Source organism: Nicotiana attenuata, chromosome 10, assembly GCF_001879085.1.
Source record: "Nicotiana attenuata strain UT chromosome 10, NIATTr2, whole genome shotgun sequence".
NCBI classification, from domain to species: domain Eukaryota; kingdom Viridiplantae; phylum Streptophyta; class Magnoliopsida; order Solanales; family Solanaceae; genus Nicotiana; species Nicotiana attenuata.
Genome location: NC_031998.1, coordinates 29,957,208 through 29,975,892, shown reverse-complemented (window position 1 = coordinate 29,975,892; position 18,685 = coordinate 29,957,208). Strand labels below are relative to the sequence as shown.

At 39.8% G+C, this 18,685-nt stretch overlaps 1 protein-coding gene across 3 annotated transcripts; it reads left to right on the top strand.

Annotated features, from left to right (window-relative positions):
- LOC109233221 (centromere-associated protein E) lies at positions 7,947 to 17,546 on the top strand. Of its 3 annotated transcripts, XM_019399008.1 has the most exons (10): positions 7,949 to 8,099; positions 8,396 to 8,557; positions 9,157 to 9,462; positions 9,546 to 12,722; positions 12,865 to 13,723; positions 13,839 to 14,488; positions 16,268 to 16,418; positions 16,497 to 16,578; positions 17,023 to 17,069; positions 17,151 to 17,241. In XM_019399008.1, exons 2-9 carry the CDS (start codon positions 8,456 to 8,458, stop codon positions 17,051 to 17,053), a joined length of 5,358 nt encoding a protein of 1,785 aa, XP_019254553.1. In that variant the 5' UTR covers positions 7,949 to 8,099; positions 8,396 to 8,455; the 3' UTR covers positions 17,054 to 17,069; positions 17,151 to 17,241. The 3 variants fall into 3 exon arrangements, with proteins under 3 accessions (XP_019254554.1, XP_019254553.1, XP_019254552.1); XM_019399007.1 differs by lacking the exon at positions 17,023 to 17,069 and having other exon boundaries at positions 7,950 to 8,099; positions 17,151 to 17,546; XM_019399009.1 differs by lacking the exons at positions 16,497 to 16,578; positions 17,023 to 17,069; positions 17,151 to 17,241 and adding an exon at positions 16,002 to 16,103 and having other exon boundaries at positions 7,947 to 8,099; positions 16,268 to 16,359.

The window sequence follows — 18,685 nt, the reverse complement described above, 5'->3', positions numbered from 1 at the left end:
CTCTCCAGCGCCGCCAATTTCCCCCTCCATTCCACGCCTATCGCCTCGACCCTAGACAAATTCTGATCCATCCCCGATTGCATCAGCCTCAATTTTTCCTACAGATGCTCGCATTCTGCGGTGACCCCTTTGCCCAACTCGAGTTCCTCATCCTTAAGTCGAAGTTGCTCCTCGAGCGCACTCTTGCTGCGGACAGCTTGCATCAACTCCTGATCTCTTTTCTCCAACTCCTCACCAAGGGCCCGATTACCAGGGTTCGTCCTCAGCCGCTCATGCAGCTCGCGACACCTATTGCGGTAGCGACGATACTTCTCCAACATCTTCAAGAAAATCTGGGCCCGGATGTTGGCCCTACGGATGGTCTTCACTTCCACCAAGTACGTCTGAAAAACACAGACAGGGTCAGAGCAATGTTATCAGAATTAATGAAGAAATACGAGAGGGAAGTATAACGTACCCTTAAGCCCATAGTGGCCACCTCGTCCATTAAACAAGCATTAGGAACAATCCGAAGAGCTTTATTTTCAGCTTCGGAACACAGCATGCTAAACTGCGTCACCAGGTCCTCACTTTCCGCCAAAAGATTGACACCAGAAGGGATCTGCAAAATACGGGCCGAGCCCCCCGCATGAACCACTGAGGGTAATGCCTTCTTCAAACATCTTGACATCGTCAGGGTCCAGATCCGACTCTGACTCATAGTCGTCAATCACCACGTCCTTTCCTCTTCCAGCATTTGAGGAGGTACGACCCGCCTCAGAAGATGAGGGTACGTCCAAAGTTACAGTGGCGGCCCTAGGAGCCGAATTTTCCGCCGCGATAGGTTGTTGCTCACCAACAACGGTAGGAACCTCTGATCGAGCCGGGGTGACGGTAGGAACTTTTGATTGCTGATCACGGGCATCGGCGACTCCGGCGACCGGTTCCGTCCTTACGGAGGGAACGACAACGACACTCTCCCCAGAGCCCGTCGTCGGAGAGTCGTCCAAATGAATTACTGTTGGGGGTGCCGTCTCAAACTCTACTCTCCGTCTCTTTGACGGTACTTCCTCCTCTCCTGTAGACGGTGACTCATCCGTTGGGCGAGTGACACCGATCGGCACCTCGTCCTGAGAAGCGGCCCTCGCAGGAGTAACCAAGGCCGCAGATTCAACTGAAGTAGCCCTCGATGAAGGTCGAGCAGTGGGTACCGCGATAGGGTGAACGGAGGTGATCGGCTAGCGAAAAGCTAATGGAGGAGCCCTCGCTCTCCGCACTCTCCCTGACAACGACAAACGACGCATAAGAGGCTGAACAAAAAAAAGAGAGCGACTAGCAGGCAAAGGCGTCATCTTACCTGTAAGAGGCTTGCGCCCAAACCTCTCATGAAACGTCGACCACGTGCGGATCCCCACTGTATGGGGAAGTATGGCCTCCAACCACTCGCGGATGCCTTCGACAGGCGGGGGGAGGGGGGGGGGGTAATCTCTTAGCTGCAAAAATGCGACAAAGCTTAGTATCTACAAGAAGACGGTCAAGAATTTCACTGACTAAAAATACAAGACTTACGCGCAAAATTCCATTTCCTAGGGAATCCCGTTGGGACCGCCACAATATGCTCGGTCCGCACATAAAAGTAATTCTCGTAGAAACGACGGTTGGTCCTGTCATCCATCTTCACCACCATACCCCTCGACCCCCGAGGATGCATATGGATCATCGAACCACGGATAAGCTGAGGAGCAAAGATGCTGAGCATATGGTCCAAAGTGACCTCACGACCAGCAAGTTCCGCATACTTGAGCAGCATAAAGAACAACTTGTACAAATATGGCGAAAGTTGGGCGAGGCACACTTCGTAGTAACGGCAAAAATCCACCACCAACAAGGGAAGAGGGAGTGTGTACCCGACAATGAAGGGGTAGGCATAAAACACGCAGTACCCGAGACGGTCGAAGTGAACTATGTCTTTCCCCTCCACCGGCCGCATATCGACGTAATTGGGGATCCCCCACTTTTCCTTCAACTCTATAATTCTTCTTTCCCTTATGACGGAGGGGACAGGTTCCGGCTCTGCTCCGCCGCTTACACTAAAGTCGGTCGCCTCTCTCCCGGGGCGAGGCAGGATCTCAATCACTGAGGGAACTTCCTCCTCTTCCGCCGCATCCACCCTTCCGGCAACCTGAGCAGCACTTTTCGGTAACAGATTAGCAGCAGGAAGATTGTCGCGAGAAGAATCACCAACCATTTTTAGCAGAAAACATGCCAAAGAAGTAATAAAAAGGATAGATGAAAGATTTCAGTGAGCAAGGGGGTAAGCAGAGATTCGAAGTATCAGAAGAAAAGATATATCTGCAGAACTCTCTCAAGCAAAGGATGAAGAAATGCGTCGGTCGAATAACCAGCTCCACCTATTTATAAGAGACATAAATCCCCGGAGCACGAAACCCAAGAGCCACCGATCGAATCTGATAGGGCATAAAATGTTTTGGTTCCCCAGAAACGTATGTAATAATAACCATGACCACGAACAACGCGTCGGTTCCCAACGACGTCTCAGTTCCGAAACCGTCGTGACGATCCATGGGTATTGGCATAACGCCATCAATCCGCCCAAAATCCCATAAAATATGACTGAGGAATGGAGAGTCGTAAGCCAGATTTCTCTCGAACTCGTAATAATCACGATCCGTCTGCCGAGCCCGACAGAAGATGGCCCCGACAGACGGAGAGACTAACTGTATTGGTCAAAATCTGACCGACACGACCATGCTGACCGACGTGCCGTCTAAGTAACCAGGCGGCGACAGATAATACGGTCCGGTCCACGCCCGCTTCCTGACAGTCGACGAGTTTGCAAAAGTAACGACTGAAGGCACAACTAAGATACTTTAGTGGCAAAGAGATACTGAGTCAAGGGGAGAGCGAGGATGTTCTAGCTATATATAGCTGTAGAAAGCTCTCAAGAAGGGGGGTCTTCTCCAATTTCTGAAAGAAAGGAACAAGAATACTTCCTTCTTGTATTCAAAAAGAAAAGAGGTTGCGACCTCAGAAAAATCTGTAAATCTACTTTCTCATTATTTGATGAGAAAGATAACGATGAATCCTAATAAGATCTGTGATATTTCTTTCATCTCATATGCAGTCAATGTTGTTAACCTTTCGATCTGGAATTAATTATGTCTGACTAAGATTTACCCTTTCATCTTTGATTGATTTGTTCAAAAAGGTTTTAATATCTTTTGAGTCAAACAGTCGTATTGCCATCTTGTTCTCCTTCTACGCAAATACTATATTAGTGGAAAATAAACTCGTCATGAACTTATTTTTTGATGACATGTGTCATTGGTATTATTATGACAAAGAAGAATGGCGTGTGCGGAGATGCGAGAAATACTCTCGGGATGGCTAGCACAAATACTGTGCCTATTAGCTTCGAGGTTAAATGTCACGAGCCCAAATTCCTACCTTGGGATGTCGTGATAACACCTAGTCTCTAAGATTAGGTAAGCCTAACATACGTTGAGAATTAACAGAAATAACAACTTAGATATCAAATTAAACTATTAAACTATTATAAGAAAGCTCAAATGATACAACTATCAAATATCTCTCAAAATCGGTGGAACTGAGTCATGAGCTCTAACAGAAGTACACTTAGAATCTCTAAATACAATATTGTTTCGAACTGAAAATAAACAGTAGTACAACCAGAAGCAGAAGGGGACTCCGAGGCCTGCGAGCGTTGAGCAGTATATACCTTGAATTCTCCGAAGTAATTGATCAAATCACTGGCGTCCGGCTCGAGCGGATATACCTGGATCTGCACAAATATATGCAGAAGCGTAGCATGAGTACAGCACAATGGTACCTAGTAAGTATCAAGCCCAACCTCGGTAGAGTAGTGACGAGGCCAAGTCAAAACACCTACTAGATAAAAGAAACCTAAATAGAATATAATATAATCTAGAAATGGAAGATGAAGACGATGAAAGGACAACAAAGCAGTTTACTAATACAGGGCTAACAACGGAAATAAAGCAACAAATGACAACAAGAGAGTACATGTGGTAAGACAACAAATAACAAATTACAATCAAAACACAAATGAAAATAAATAAGGGTACAAGAACAACAATCGTTCAAAACATCAAGCCTTTCCAACACAGACTGTACAACAAGAATCATACCGAGGTACCACGCCTCATATCCATTTCACAAGTCACAATCACAATCTTCATTATATTTCATCGTGAGCCTTGCATTTATATTTTAAAAATATCTTTTTCGAAATATTTACACGCGCTTTAGCCCCCTTATCTCACCGCGTGGCTTCAAGTAATTTCCTTACTAGCAACACGCGTATAAATCCCATCTTATCTCACCGCATGCATATTAACCCTTATTGTTATACTTTCACATGTGCATCATTATCACAACACAATAATCAACTCGCACCACATGTGCTCATATGCCTCAAGATTGCCAAAATTGACAATACCGGTGTTACCACAACATATAGCCCAATGCTCAACCATAATGTGTACAAAATATCTCAATAATATTAAAAGGTATGACAAACAACTCAACAAGGAAAGATATCTCAACAATTAATAATTTCAACTATAATGTGTTAATAACTTTCACAACTACAACTTCAATAACTCAACAATAAAGGTATTCCATGAAATGACGACTTCCAATCCAAGTATATAACATGAGCTTAACAATGGAAGAGGTAGCATGAACTAGAGACTAAGTCTAAATGCATGAGAATAACTCAACAATAGAAGAAATGGCATGTAACAACTACTACAAGTAAATGCACATAAGAGTAACTTGATGATGAAAACTAGAACATGTAATGATAATTTCAATTAAAGCATGTGAGAATCACATAATATACCACAAAACTCATGTACTCATAGATTCTTCTAAAGCTGCTCATCACTAAACAGGATACCGGTAACAAGCCTTATACCAAATAAAACCTTGTTCCAAACCTTCGCAACACTGCTAATGATGTACAATAAATATGTATAAACTCATAACTCACCCAATCAACAAGTCGTAGAGTTCTCTCGCCCAACAAAACCAATGCCAAACTCTAAGCTGATTAATGACATTCTTATCCAAACATACCTTGTCCAAATCTGATTGCACTAATCCCAGGTCCAATGATCTCATCTCATCCAGTACAAGCTATTTCGACCTACAAGCCACACCAAATGCCACCTAGTCATATATGATGAAATCCATACCCAACAAGCAACAACTCGAATATAGTTGAAGATGGAAAAAGAACCAAATGAGAGAACTATCCGACAAGTCCAACAGGTACAACCTCCAAAGGTACTATACTATGGTTCCATCTCATAGGGGAGAAGAAAAACATACGAAATAATCACGAAGAATCTCATCCTAACATAACCTCATTGCGGCACGCAACTCGCTCCAAACTTATCGATCTACATAGAACGCCCATCGAGTTACAGTGCTTACAATCGACAAACCACATGTGTATCAAAAACAAACACACGAAGCGCATGACCATAACCATGAAGAAACGGATAGCACCATATGCCACAAATAGGAAAAACACTACCAAGTGCAATAAGCAACCCGACATCCCAGGAGCCACCTCACTCAAACTTCGTCACAAGGCCCAAGCAAGACCTCATGATGTGTGTAAACAGTCAACAACCTCATAACCCATTGTAGCATAAGAGAGTAACACATAGAACATATCAGTACATGAATAAGATAAACTCTAGTCGATGATACACCCCTCAACAATTGTTGTGCTGAGTAAACAAACCTGATTCGATGTAGAATACACATTCTCATTAGGCCTACCCATGGGCTCCAAGTCAATCCGCATCATCCTAAAATAGGTAAATAATCTTCCAAAAGTTCATAGTAACCTATCCATAACACACACCATCAACTGTCTAACTTTCAACATATCTTAACCGTCCATAACCAAGGAATAATGTGCCTTTGAGAACATCCAGCCTTTAAGCCTCAAGAATACCGGAATCTCCATATTCGATACCAACTCCACCACTCAATAACTGACACGTCACTCATACACAATAATCTCATACATCAATCTTCCATGCCACGAAGTAGAATTGTACGTCAACAGTCAGCAACCAGGCGATTACCATAATACTAGACAATCATCCACAAGTTTAACCAGAATGCATCTTCTGAAATGCATACCTTTCTTAGGTGATACCAGATAGTTCCAACATTCTTTTAAACATCTGAAATCGTCCATGCTATCTAGAGCTCATGACATTCCTTTCAAAACTGAACCGCCACCATGTACATGCAAATTTAAAACGCCACACGGCGCACCACATTTATCATGCTATCATCTGAAAAACATGAGGATCCCATTCTCAACTCTGAATCACAAGTAGGATAGACACCTCATCAACCGAAAACCTTCCTCTAACTCAGATATAACAACCAAGTTTAAGTAGTTATACAAAGGGTCACATATTTATCACAGAGTGCACATGTCCCAATCAAGGCTCAATACTAGAACAAGTACGAATGTGTGTTCGTAACATACGAGTATCTACCTCCGAGGCAAGCTTAGCATAACTATCTAGGTTTGCCCATCATATTCAACATAAGGTACCAATAGCCTCAATATTTCTCTAGCATAGTTTATTGTGCTCACGTAGTCAATTAATGGAATAATATATAGAATCAAGTAGAACACACAATTAGTTAAAGCATAGAGTAAGCTAGAATCTACTTCGAACATGAATACACATGGCACATGTATATACGATATCATATATACATCAGCCCCGCATGTAGCAAATAATATCAATTTGTAGGAAAAATTCCCTAAACCAAAGCTAGGCAAGACACTTACCTCAAACAAGCCAAATCAATACTCTAAAAACACCTTCCTACGCGAATCAACATCTGAATGGCTCGAATCTAGCCAAAAACAACTCAATAACATCATATAATTTCATAGGAATCAAACCCAAATGATAAAGGTCGAATCAAATATTCAAAGTCGACCAAAAGGTCAACCGGGTCCCCGCCTTGGAATCTGACAAAACCCACAAATTCCGACAATCAATTCGAATATAAGTCCAGCCATAGAAGTTTCATATGACATAACGAACCTATTCCAACTCACGGAACAATAATACGAACATGATAACATCGAAGTCAACTCTCGGTCAAACCTATAAACCTTTCAAACCTACAAATTGTCAGCTTTTGCCGAATAGTGTCAAATCAATCTAGGAACATCTAAATCAAAATTCGAACATGCGCCTAAGTCCAAAATCATCATACGAACCTATTGGAATCATCAAAACGCGAATCTGAGACCGTTTACACAAAAGTCAAACCTAGGAGTCTCGTCATTTTTCAAGTTATAAATAGAACTAATCTCATTCTTTTAATTTGAGATAAAATGCATTTTTTTCATTGTTTGTACACATTAATAGCCTGTTTGGCCAAGCTTTTTTTTTGGGCCAAAAGTGCTTTTTTGGTCAAAAAAGCACTTTTGGCCAAAATTTGAGGTGTTTGGCCAAGCTTTTGGAGGGGAAAAAAGTGCTTTTGAGGAGAAGCAGAAGCAGTTTTGGAGAAGCAGAAAAAAGTAGCTTCTCTCCAAAAGCACTTTTCTGAGAAGCACTTTTGAGAAAAATACACTTAGAAGCAGTTTTCAAAAGCTTGGCCAAACACTAATTACTGCTCGAAAGTGCTTTTCTAATTAATTAGCCAAACACAAATTACTTCTCACCAAAAACACTTTTTTTAAAAGTACTTTTGAGAAAAGCACTTCTCAAAATAAGCTTATTTTAGAAACTTGGCCAAACGGGCTATAAGATGCTTTTCCCCTCCTTTCTCCAAATTTCCTTCTTCCAAAGTCCGTTAGTTTGGGAAGCCCGAGGCAATCTTCTCATAACAGTAATAACAACTGGTACTTTACGACGTCGTTAAGTCAACCAAAATTGCAATCTTCACGTGATTTGCACAACTCCAAAATCCAAGATCCACACACCACCATCAACAACTTCAACTCTAATCATATCGAAGCACAACTCAAGAAACCCAGCAAAAATCCCCTTCTTCATTAGGTAATTATTCATCTAGTCACATCATATGGTTTTTATAACCACCTCTAGTCCATTTTTCTAGGTTTTCTTATCATTTTCTTTTCTGACATCACACTTTTTTTTTATTGAACTCTAATTGAAACATTTGAAAATAATATCCAAATTGGTATCAGGAAATATTGAATCTTTTTCACTTTTCCGAAAAATTATAGATGTGGGTACCAAAAAAAGATTGATTCTTCCTCACTCTTTTTCACCTTTTTAAAAATATATTGATATGGGTACCAATAAAGATTGAATCTTTTTTGCTTTTGCAGAGACCCTTTTGTTTCTTGAAGGGAAAATAGAAGCTGTATTGGCGAGATTTGGGGCATGCAATGCCAGAAAATAATGATGCAGAGCAGATCAGAGATGGTTCAGGTGTAGTTGTAGATGGAGGGAAAGTTTCAGTTTCTGTAGAACCAGCTGCTCATAATCAGGTCTTACTTTGCCTATCTTGATTTTTTCATCTTGATGTTTTATGTGTCGGTGCATTTATGTGTGCATGGACTTACTGTTGTTTTCTAGAGTTCTTCATGTACTGAATATAGCTTCCTAAAACCTATCATGCTATTAAAATTTTTATACCTTGTTACATGGACTTCATTAGTTATGGTGTTGTAAAGAGTGGGTGCATTGACGCTTGTGGTTTCATTGGAGGAAGCACAGTAGTGGCTGTTCATGAATTTCTCAGGCCGTTTTACTGAAAATTATTTGCAATATTAGATGGAAATGTGTTCTTAAATGAATTATATGTGTTTACTTCCTATATGTTAGAAAATACTTAGTGGAGAATGTGAAATCATTCAACTTCTAAATATTGAGGTAAAGGCATGCATGGTAACACTTTAGGGTCCTATTTACTTGCCTGGAATTTGGGTCTTAATAAAAATCTTGTTTGCTTCTTCTGTTTTGGAACATTTGATTATTGTCTATCATTTTCATGTTTGTTCCAATTAAGTTTTAGTACCTTCATAGCTCATGTTAGTCCTGTAAATAAATATCTGGAGAGCTTATTTCTTGGACAAACTCTTTGCAGGTGGATGCTACGGATCTAAATGGTGGGGGATCAGTGACTGCAGCAGAGTATGTGGAGAATAATACAAAAGATATAAGAATGGCAGAAGATGGGGGAAGGGAGGACATGTTTGTTGATTGCCCTGATGTCATCGAAGGTCCTGAAACTCCGCGGTATGTAGAGGAGAACAATGATGCACAGGATAGTCGACTGGAAGGATTGAGCAATGGATCACATGATCAAGATTTGAAAGCTGAAGTGGAACACTTGCGCAAAATGCTAAATGATAGTGTTGCTGAAAAAGATCGGATTGCTCGAGAAGCTGAGGTTTGTTTTAATTGAAGTAGTTTTACATAAATACTGCGATATTCAGGGATATTTTATTTGCTCACCTCCGGCTTTATGTGCAGGAAGAAAGAGCAGCATCTATGTGCGAACTCATTCGCCTAAATGATCAACTTAAGGATCTGATTGGTAGTCGGTCACTACTAAATAAAGATGATAGTGAGTTAGTTGAGAATCTTCACCAAAGTGAAGCAGGAGTCAGGGATTTGGCCTCTGGTGCCTCATTGCATGAGGTGGTAACAGATGTCTCCAAGTTTCTTAAAGAAGCTCTGGATGAGCGTGTTCAGACTGAGAGCAGAATCAGAGAACTTAATGACATCATACATATGAAGAATCAAGAAATTGATGTCCTCAATTCAAAGGTTTCTGAGTTTTCAATGTCACGTGATGTTGCTCTTTCTCAATTAGATTCAGAACAAGAAAATTCTGCTTACTTGTCTGAGGTTCAACTTGAGAAAGAGCATCATATGACAGTGATTGCTAATGAGATCTTAGCATCTCTTGCTGCAGCAGTTCCTCAAGAAGAAATCTCTGATGAATCAGTTACAGGAAAAATGTATCATGTCCAGAATACGATCTCATTTTTAGTTGAGAAGTATAATGTTTTCCTTTCTGAAGTCAACCAACTTAGACAGAGTTTAACTGAAGTTGCACCAGACCACAGTATGCAGGATGAAGTGGGGGTGTTGGTTGCTGCACATGATGTATTGGCTGAATTTAGAACAAGAGAAGTGAATCTAAACCAACATTTGAGCTTTTTAAGTGATGAAAATGGAAAGCTGTCTGAGGAACTTAATAAGCATAAATTGATGGTTGAGAATGCAAATGCTGAAATTACAAAGCTGAATGCTGAAGTTGAACAGGAGAGAACAAGGTATGCTAACACGAAAGATAAGCTTAGCTTGGCTGTGACAAAAGGAAAGGCATTAGTTCAGCAGCGTGATGCTCTGAAGAAGTCACTGTCTGAGAAAACTAGTGAACTGGAGAGATATCAAATTGAGTTGCAAGAGAAGTCGAATAGTCTTGAGGCTGCTGAACAAACCAAGGATTTACTGGTAAGAAGTGAAAATTTAGCTGCGTCACTGCAGGAAGCTCTCATTCAAAAGGAGATGATACTTCAAAAATGTGAAGAAATATTGTCCAAGGCCACTGGAAACGAGCAATTTCAGTCAACAGATACCATTCAGAAAGTCCAGTGGCTTGCAGATGAGATGAATGCATTAAATGAGACATCTCTGCAACTCCAAAGAGTGATAGATTCCCTGGCATCATTTGATTTTCCCCAGTCCGTACAATCAAATAGACCTGATGCACAGGTTTCTTGGCTCCTGGAATCATTTTATCTGGCTAAAGAAGAAGTAATAAAGTTACATGAGCAGATGGTAGCTGCAAACGAGGCAGCAAATAATGAGATTGGTCATCTTACTACTTCTCTTGTGGTAGAAGCACAGGATAGGAGCTACCTTCAAGAGGAATTGGATGATTTAAAGCATAAATATGCAGTGCTTGTCCAGAAAGAGCAACAGGCTTCAATGGATAAGGATCAAATCATCAATATGCTGCTAGAGGTATCTAAAATCAACACACACGACCAAGAATTGTTATGTCAAAGCCAATCTGACATGACTTTACTCATTACGAAATGCGTAGAGAATATAAAAGAAGAAAGTAGTGCCTCTCTTGAATCCTATAAGCATCAGGTCGAGTCCTTTGAACAGATCCAGAGTAATTTGTACATTAGGGATCTGGAATTGAGGCTACATGGTCAAATACTCACAGAAGAGATGTCAGATAAAGCAGAGTTGAATAGATTGTCAAACCATTCGGTCAAGGTTACTGAGGAGCTTTCCGCTTTGAAGGAAGAAAAGGAATCTCTGGAGAGGAATCTCGAACAATACGAGGAGAAAGTTGCATTACTTAGGGAAAAGTTATCTATGGCAGTTAAAAAAGGCAAGGGGCTTGTTCAAGAACGAGAAAAATTGAAAGGAGCATTGGATGAGAAGAGTGCTGAAATAGAGAAGCTCAAATCAGATTTACATCTGCAAGAATCTGTATCTGATGACCACAAGTTGCAGATTGATAAGCTCTCAGCTGAGGTGGACCGTATCCCTCAACTAGAGACTGATCTTGTTGCTATGAAGGATCAAAGGGATCAGCTAGAGCAGTTCTTAGCTGAAAGCAATAACATGCTTCAGAAGGTTATCGAGTCACTTGATGGTATTGTTTTTCCAGCTGATTTGGGTTTTCAAGACCCCGTAGAAAAGGTCAAATGGCTTTCAGGATACTTAAGTGAGAGCCAAACTGCAAAGGTAGAGGCGGAGCAGAAGTTGGGGAGAGTAAAAGATGAAGCCAGTTCTTTAGCCAACAAATTGTTGGAGGTCGAGACAACCATTAAATCTCTAGAGGATGCATTATCTGCTGCAGACAACAACATCTCTCAACTCCTGGAGGACAAAAATGAGCTAGAAGCTGCTAAAGCATCAGTTGAAAAAGAATTAGAGAAAGCAATAGCAGAAGCTTCTTCTAAAACTGTGGAGTTTGCAAATGTGTCCGCGGATAGAAAATCCATCGAGGATGCTTTGTCCCTGGCTGAGAAGAATGTTTTGCTAATAAAGAATGAGAAAGAAGAAGCTTTACTTGGTAAGGATGCTGCTGAATCTGAGCTGCAGAAAATCAAGGAGGAATTCACTTTCCATACCAACAAGCTAAAGGCGGCGGATGAAACTATACAATCCCTTGAAGAGGCACTGTCACAGGCTGAAAAAAACATATCTCTCCTTACTGAGGAAAATAACCGGGTACAAGTTGGTAGAGCTGATTTAGAGAACGAGATAAAAAATCTCAAAGGCGAAGCTGATTTCCAAAACAGCAAGCTAAGTGATGCTTCCATGACTATAAAATCACTAGAAAATGCTTTACTGAATTCAGAAAACAAAATTTCGAATCTTGTTAATGAAAAGAAGAATGCAGAAGAGGAACTTTTAGTTCTGACTTCCAAATTAGATGCCTGCATGAAAGAGTTGGCTGGATCACAGGGCAGCGTAGAAACTAGTTTTCTGGAGCTCTCTACCCTTCTTAGCCGACTTCAGTTACTTCTGAAAGACGAGGCTTTGTTTTTCTCTCTCCGACAAGCTTTCGAGAAAAAGTTTGAGAGCCTAAAAGACATGGATCTTCTTCTTAAAGAAATCTGGGATTCTTTTTCTGAAATAGATTCCGGAATGCTGCCAGATTCTCCAGTGAAGGTAATCATGTGATATCATCATCGCACCTTCTTCTTCCTCTTCTTTCTTCCCTTGTTCTTGCTTTTCTCTTTGAAATATGATCAGGTGGTCTGCATATTCTAGATGTAACTTCTCTTACCTATCTGCTATGTTGTTTTTGTAGGATGACACATCTTTCTCAACTCCTTCAGTATCTGTTGTTAATGATGGTCTAATCGAGGAAGTAGCCAATGGTGAAGCAAATGCAATTGATGGTGACATCACATTGCATCTCGGAAAAACTGTGGATGGCTTCCAATTGAGAAACAAGATTCTTGCTGAGAACATTGGATGTTACTCGCAATTGATGGATGATTCGATCAGAACAATACTTAAAAAACTACAGTTGACAAAAAGTAAAGCTCTACCCATGATTGAACTCGCAGAATCTCTTAAGCAAAAGGTCAGAGATGCTGAAGTTGGTCGGCAAGCGCAGGAAAATACTATACAATTGTTGGAAAGGGATCTTGAAGTTCTACTTTCTGCTTGTAATGATGCAACTAATGAACTGGCTTTAACTCAAAATAGATTATCTGAACTTGGCTCCAACTTTGACCTGGAAAAGTTGAAGGAAATCTCACCCGAACAATTAGGAAATTTTGGTGAAGATGCTGTAGCACATCATCAGTTGGCGCTTGATAGCAGTGAGTCCGCAAAGACCGCTGAGAAGCTGCTATTGGCGGCTAGACACAGTCAACATCTTACTGAACAGTTCAAAACTTTGGTGGATGTGATGGTTGGTACAATTAAAGATTTGCAGGTTAAATTGGAAGAAAGCAATAATACTTGTGTGAAAGTCTTGGAAGAAAAGGAGATTCACCAAGAGAGGATCTCCCAACTGGAGACTAATCTAGAAGCGTCAAATGATCTTTGCAATGAGATCAAGCTTAAGTTAGAGGATTATCAGGCAAAAGAGGATAATATCAGGGAGAAAGAAGCTGAAGTTTTGTCTCTTAATTCTAAAGCTTCACTGAAATTTCAAGGTACAGACTTTGTTTACTATGTTATAACTTTTTTTTTCTTAAATTATGAAAATATTGGCCGTGGCTATAGTAGCTTACTGTCTTCTCTTGGCCTGCTTTTATACTATTCTTTCAGAGGCTGAAGATTTAACCCTCTCTGCATCTCATATGAAATCTCTTTTTGATAAAATAAATGGGATGGAAACGCTCATGGGGCCTGATGTGAGAGATGCAGAGGCCTATGATTCACCTGATGTCAGGAAGCTCTTTTATGTAGTTGATACTTTCCCCAGATTGCAGCTCCAGATGAGCTCACTGTCTTGTGAGAATAAAGAATTACAGTCAAGCCTTGAGAAACAGGCGCTGCAAATTGAGCATTTGAAGGAAGAAGTTGGAGAGCACATTAGAGATGAGGAGGACTATGGAAAGATGAAGAATGAGTTGCTAGAACTCACAATTGGTCTGGAAAATATGATACAGAAGCTGGGAAACAATAATTTGGTTGGTCTCCAGAAAGAGACTCCGGTGACAAGGTTGTTACCAGTGCTTGATAAGCTGATTGTTGCCAAAATTTTGGAATCTGAAAATTTGAAAGCCAAAACAGAAGAGCTGCTTGCCGACTTGCATGGGACCCAAAAGGTTGTTGAGGACTTATCAAGTAAGGTTAAGTCACTAGAAAGTTCTAATCAACTTAAGGTTACACCACTTGAGATCAACCAGGAAAGGGGCATCTTTGAAACAGCTACCTTGCCTGCTCAGTCAGAGATATCTGAAGTTCAAGATGTGGTACGTTTGATTGCAATACATTGCATTCCTTTTTCAGTAGTCACACATTGCCTACTTTCAATACCTATCTTTCTTTTGCGCGACCATTGCTGGTCATGTGCTATTCCTTAGCAATGTCATCCTTTAGTTGGCTTGCCTTCTTAATTTTTTCTTTAAGGATGTAGCTTATACATCCTGATCAAGTAAACCTAAAGAGTCTGAGAGTAAAGGTCTTTTGACAATTTGATTAGAAAATAATAGTTTGACAAATATGTAATAATTAAGTTGCGCTTCAGTTCCTTTGTTCTTTTAAGTTCTCGATAGACAAGCTTTTCATGGAATCTGCAACTTGTACATTATTTTACTGCTTATTGATGCCTGTTGAAAAAATGTGCATGGAAGGATATAGTAAAATATTGCTGGTATATATTATAATGCAAGATAAATTAGAAAATGCATACAAAAGATAAATCACACTAAATAAGCAAACTATATGATTTACTTAGGCCGCCATGAAACACCCAAGTGGCATCCCTGAGACAAGGATAAACAGATCTGTAATCAATGCATTTGACCTTCTGACCATCAAGATATCTTGACGTGCCATTTTCTTCTGACCAAAACTGCTCTTTAGCACAGTCATGGCCAAATTTTCTACATCTCGTATGTGTAAGATAGCAGGGGAAAATATGTGCCGTCTGTTGCTTCTGCATTCTGAATATTTTAGTCTTTGTGCCTTTGAGACTGCCAGTGTTGAGTTGTACAAAATAATTTCTTCATCAGATCAGCTACCTTCAATAACACCCCTTTCAACTTATTGTTGATTTGGATCTTGATCACGGTTAAAAGCAGGAATACAAGAATGAAGACTTACATATGTGCAAGTTGTGGCTTGATTATGCATATATTTCTAACCTACAGTTCCTTGATTTGCTAATCCCTGGCGATTTGTGAAGAGCATTCCGCTGTTCCGGAAATGATACTATATGTAGTTGGAGCCTTCTCTTTTGCAATTTAGAAGTGTTGAAGTGTGTAAACATCTCATCTAAAAGCTTAAGCTTAAGGTGTTAGATAGAGCACACTTTTATTTACTTATTTAGTCTTCAACATGCCACCTCATGCGTGGGCCTGATTCTTTTGATGGTCCTAGCACGTGGATATTCTTTCTGATAGTGGGTCGCGATGGGACTAGAAACCAGAACCTCTGCCTGTTCTCTGATACCGTGTTGAAGTGTGATAGCATCTCATCTAAAAGCTTAAGCTTATAGATAGAGCACACTTTCATTTACTTAATTAAGTCTCCAACTTGAATCATAAAAATTACTATTATGTAGGACTTCAAATTCTCTTAATTAAAAATTTAAAACTCTATTTCTTATTGTACATTGGCATAATATAAAGAACCTTACATGAATTATATTTTAGGTTATATAGCCAACTTCAAACTTGTTTGCTTTCCACAAATCAAAGCAGACTACATGTTTGGTAAATTGGTGTATCCTTGCTGCCTAAATCACTTGCGTTTGTTTTCCAGTGCAAACTTCTCTCCTGTTGGTGTTTGCTCAAGGAGCTCTCAAGTGTTAATCTGCTTTTCCTTTCAAAGTAGCTGTGGTGCTGATAGGATCTTCTGTAAATTGTATTACCTCTCTGCATCGCTATGCTATTGCAAAAATGATATATGCTTGTTTCTTGCAAAACAAATATAAAGTGGAGTGGTATGACTTAACATTTCTTCTATAAACTGGGAAGAAAATGTAGGTGCGCAAAGCAGTCTAACCTGCTGCATTCGTGTCGTTGCAGGTGCCAGTTAGTAAGAATTTAGTCTCTTCTTCAGTTACATCAGCTGCTCATGTCCGAACTTTGCGGAAGGGATCTACTGATCAACTTGCAATAAATATAGATACTGAATCTGAACGGTTGATAAATGACGAGGAAGCTGACCAAGAAAAAGGTATAGTTATGGAACTTTGAAAATTTTGGAAGAAGAATTTTATGTGTAATAAACTTAAATTTCTCTCCTGTTGTGCAGGTCATGCATTCAAGTCTCTCAATACATCAGGTCTTATTCCAGGGCAAGGGAAGATGATTGCCGACAGAATTGACGGAATTTGGTAATATCTTAGAGCTACTCTTGCTAGCTTCTCATTGACTTTATGGATGAAATTTCAATTTTTTCTGCATTTCTTGAAGTCTAGGAATACATTTGCCAATCAAAATTCAGAGACAATAGATTCAGGTCAAGCATTTCTTGTTGATTCTTGCGACAATAGAAATGGTGATGTTATCTTGCTAGGTTCTCATGCCTCATACCATGATTTTCTAACAATCTCTACCATTTGTTACATGATTTTTTTAAGTGGTGTATGGAGGGGGTTGTGTCAAAGATTTATATGCTAGTAGAAAATGTAGAGAACTTGTAGTACTTAATTTTGTGTTTATTTTTGTTTTGTATCCTATTTGTCTGAGATTAGCTTAAATGGAGAGACATGATCAGTGAGGATTCATATTGCGGACCCAAACTTGCTTGAGATTGAGGCTAGTTGTTGTTGATGCAGGGAAGGAGTTGTGTCCAGTTCTTGTTTTTGATTGACGCCTGCTAGAAGTATTGAGTCCTTAACTTTCTACCTCCAGGTGTGCTTGCTCGGTTCTGTCAATCTAACACTTAGTTTCCTATTATGTTCAGGGTATCTTCGAGTCGAGCTTTGATGAGTCATCCAAGGGGCAGGCTAGGTCTTATTGCCTATTGTTTGTTCCTACATATTTGGTTGTTGGGCACCATTTTGTGATGATTGATCTACCAGTAGAGAGATTGTTTTGCAGTTGTACATTACATATTATTGTCATTCTTTTCCTTTTTTGCCTAAGATGTAAATGTTTATAGGGTTACAGCAAGTTTGATTCTCTGCAATCACATTTTTAGGGATTCAGAGAATGCATTTGTGAGAATGTTGGATAGTTGCTACATTAGCCAATTGATGTACTAGAGTTGAATGCAAATATCTGCTTAGGCTAGGCTTCACTCTCTTTTATTCACAGTCCACTACAACAAATAAATAAATAAATGTTCTCTTTCTCTTTCTACTTTGTGACACACCGTTTATACAATTTTCACAACTTTTAGGATTTCAAATTCATTTAGCTATCCAAATTTTAAATTATCATTCAATTACCATCAATATTATATTAATGAAATGGATGAAGTCATATTTTCACGTTGAGTTACTCTTTTCTTGCCTCATCAAAAGTCAAAAGGAAATATTTTGGCCAGTTTCATATTTTTTACAACTTAATTATCTGGGAAGTAGGAAAAGTACCCGTTATTAGAAAAACTAATACTGTACTATCTTTCTTTTATTTTATGTTACACTATTAATATTTGAGGAGTCAAAGAGTGTTGACTTTTACACTTTTCATGTAATTCTTAAATATTTAAAATTAATCAAAAAGAACTGGAGAGATCTATATTCGAACTTACGTATAAATACTTCAAACACCTTCACCTAAAGTGAGGAGAAGAGTGCATAGTTAGTTCGTAGGTGGGTGCCGTTATCACAATTTCTATCTAATTCATGCTTATGATATGAGCCTTTCGGTTTATTACTGTGTATTTAAGCAAATATTGTGAAATGGAAGAAAGACTTATTTGATGCGTAATAGTTGAACCAAAAAAGAAACATTGTAGGATTTAAGATTATAATTCACTATGTTTTCAATTATCATTTGAAATTACTTCAATATAAGGCCTCAAAATTACTGATTTCAGTTTATATTTCAAATCCAACTCTTTTATATCAACATGCATAAAGGATTTGGACATGTATGATGGAGCTAAGACTCGATTAGGACAGTGGGAGGCGACTCTGAGCATTTTCCGGTGGTTATGGGGTTACACCAAGGATCTGCGCTCAACCCATTCTTATTTGCTCTGGTGATGGACGCACTGACACACCATGTTCAAGGAGAGGTGCCATGGTGTATGTTATTCGCCGACGACATTGTTTTGATTGACGAGACACGGAGTGGCGTTAACGAGAGGCTGGAGGTTTGGAGACAGGCCCTTGAGTCTAAGGGTTTCAAGTTGAGCAGGACAAAGACGGAATATCTTGAGTGCAAGTTCAGTGCCGAGCCGAGGAAGCGGGCATGGACGTGAGGCTTGGATCGCAGGTCATTTCCAAGAGAGGCAGTTTCAAGTACCTTAGGTCGGTTATCCAGGGGGAT

Bases quoted from the DNA above. Each gene is read 5' to 3' on its own strand.
- LOC109233221 (XM_019399007.1), top strand. From the start codon at position 8,456: ATGCCAGAAAATAATGATGCAGAGCAGATCAGAGATGGTTCAGGTGTA. The intron at 9,463-9,545 runs GTTTGTTTTAAT...CTTTATGTGCAG, and splicing joins GGATTGCTCGAGAAGCTGAG to GAAGAAAGAGCAGCATCTAT. The intron at 14,489-16,267 runs GTACGTTTGATT...GTGTCGTTGCAG, and splicing joins TATCTGAAGTTCAAGATGTG to GTGCCAGTTAGTAAGAATTT.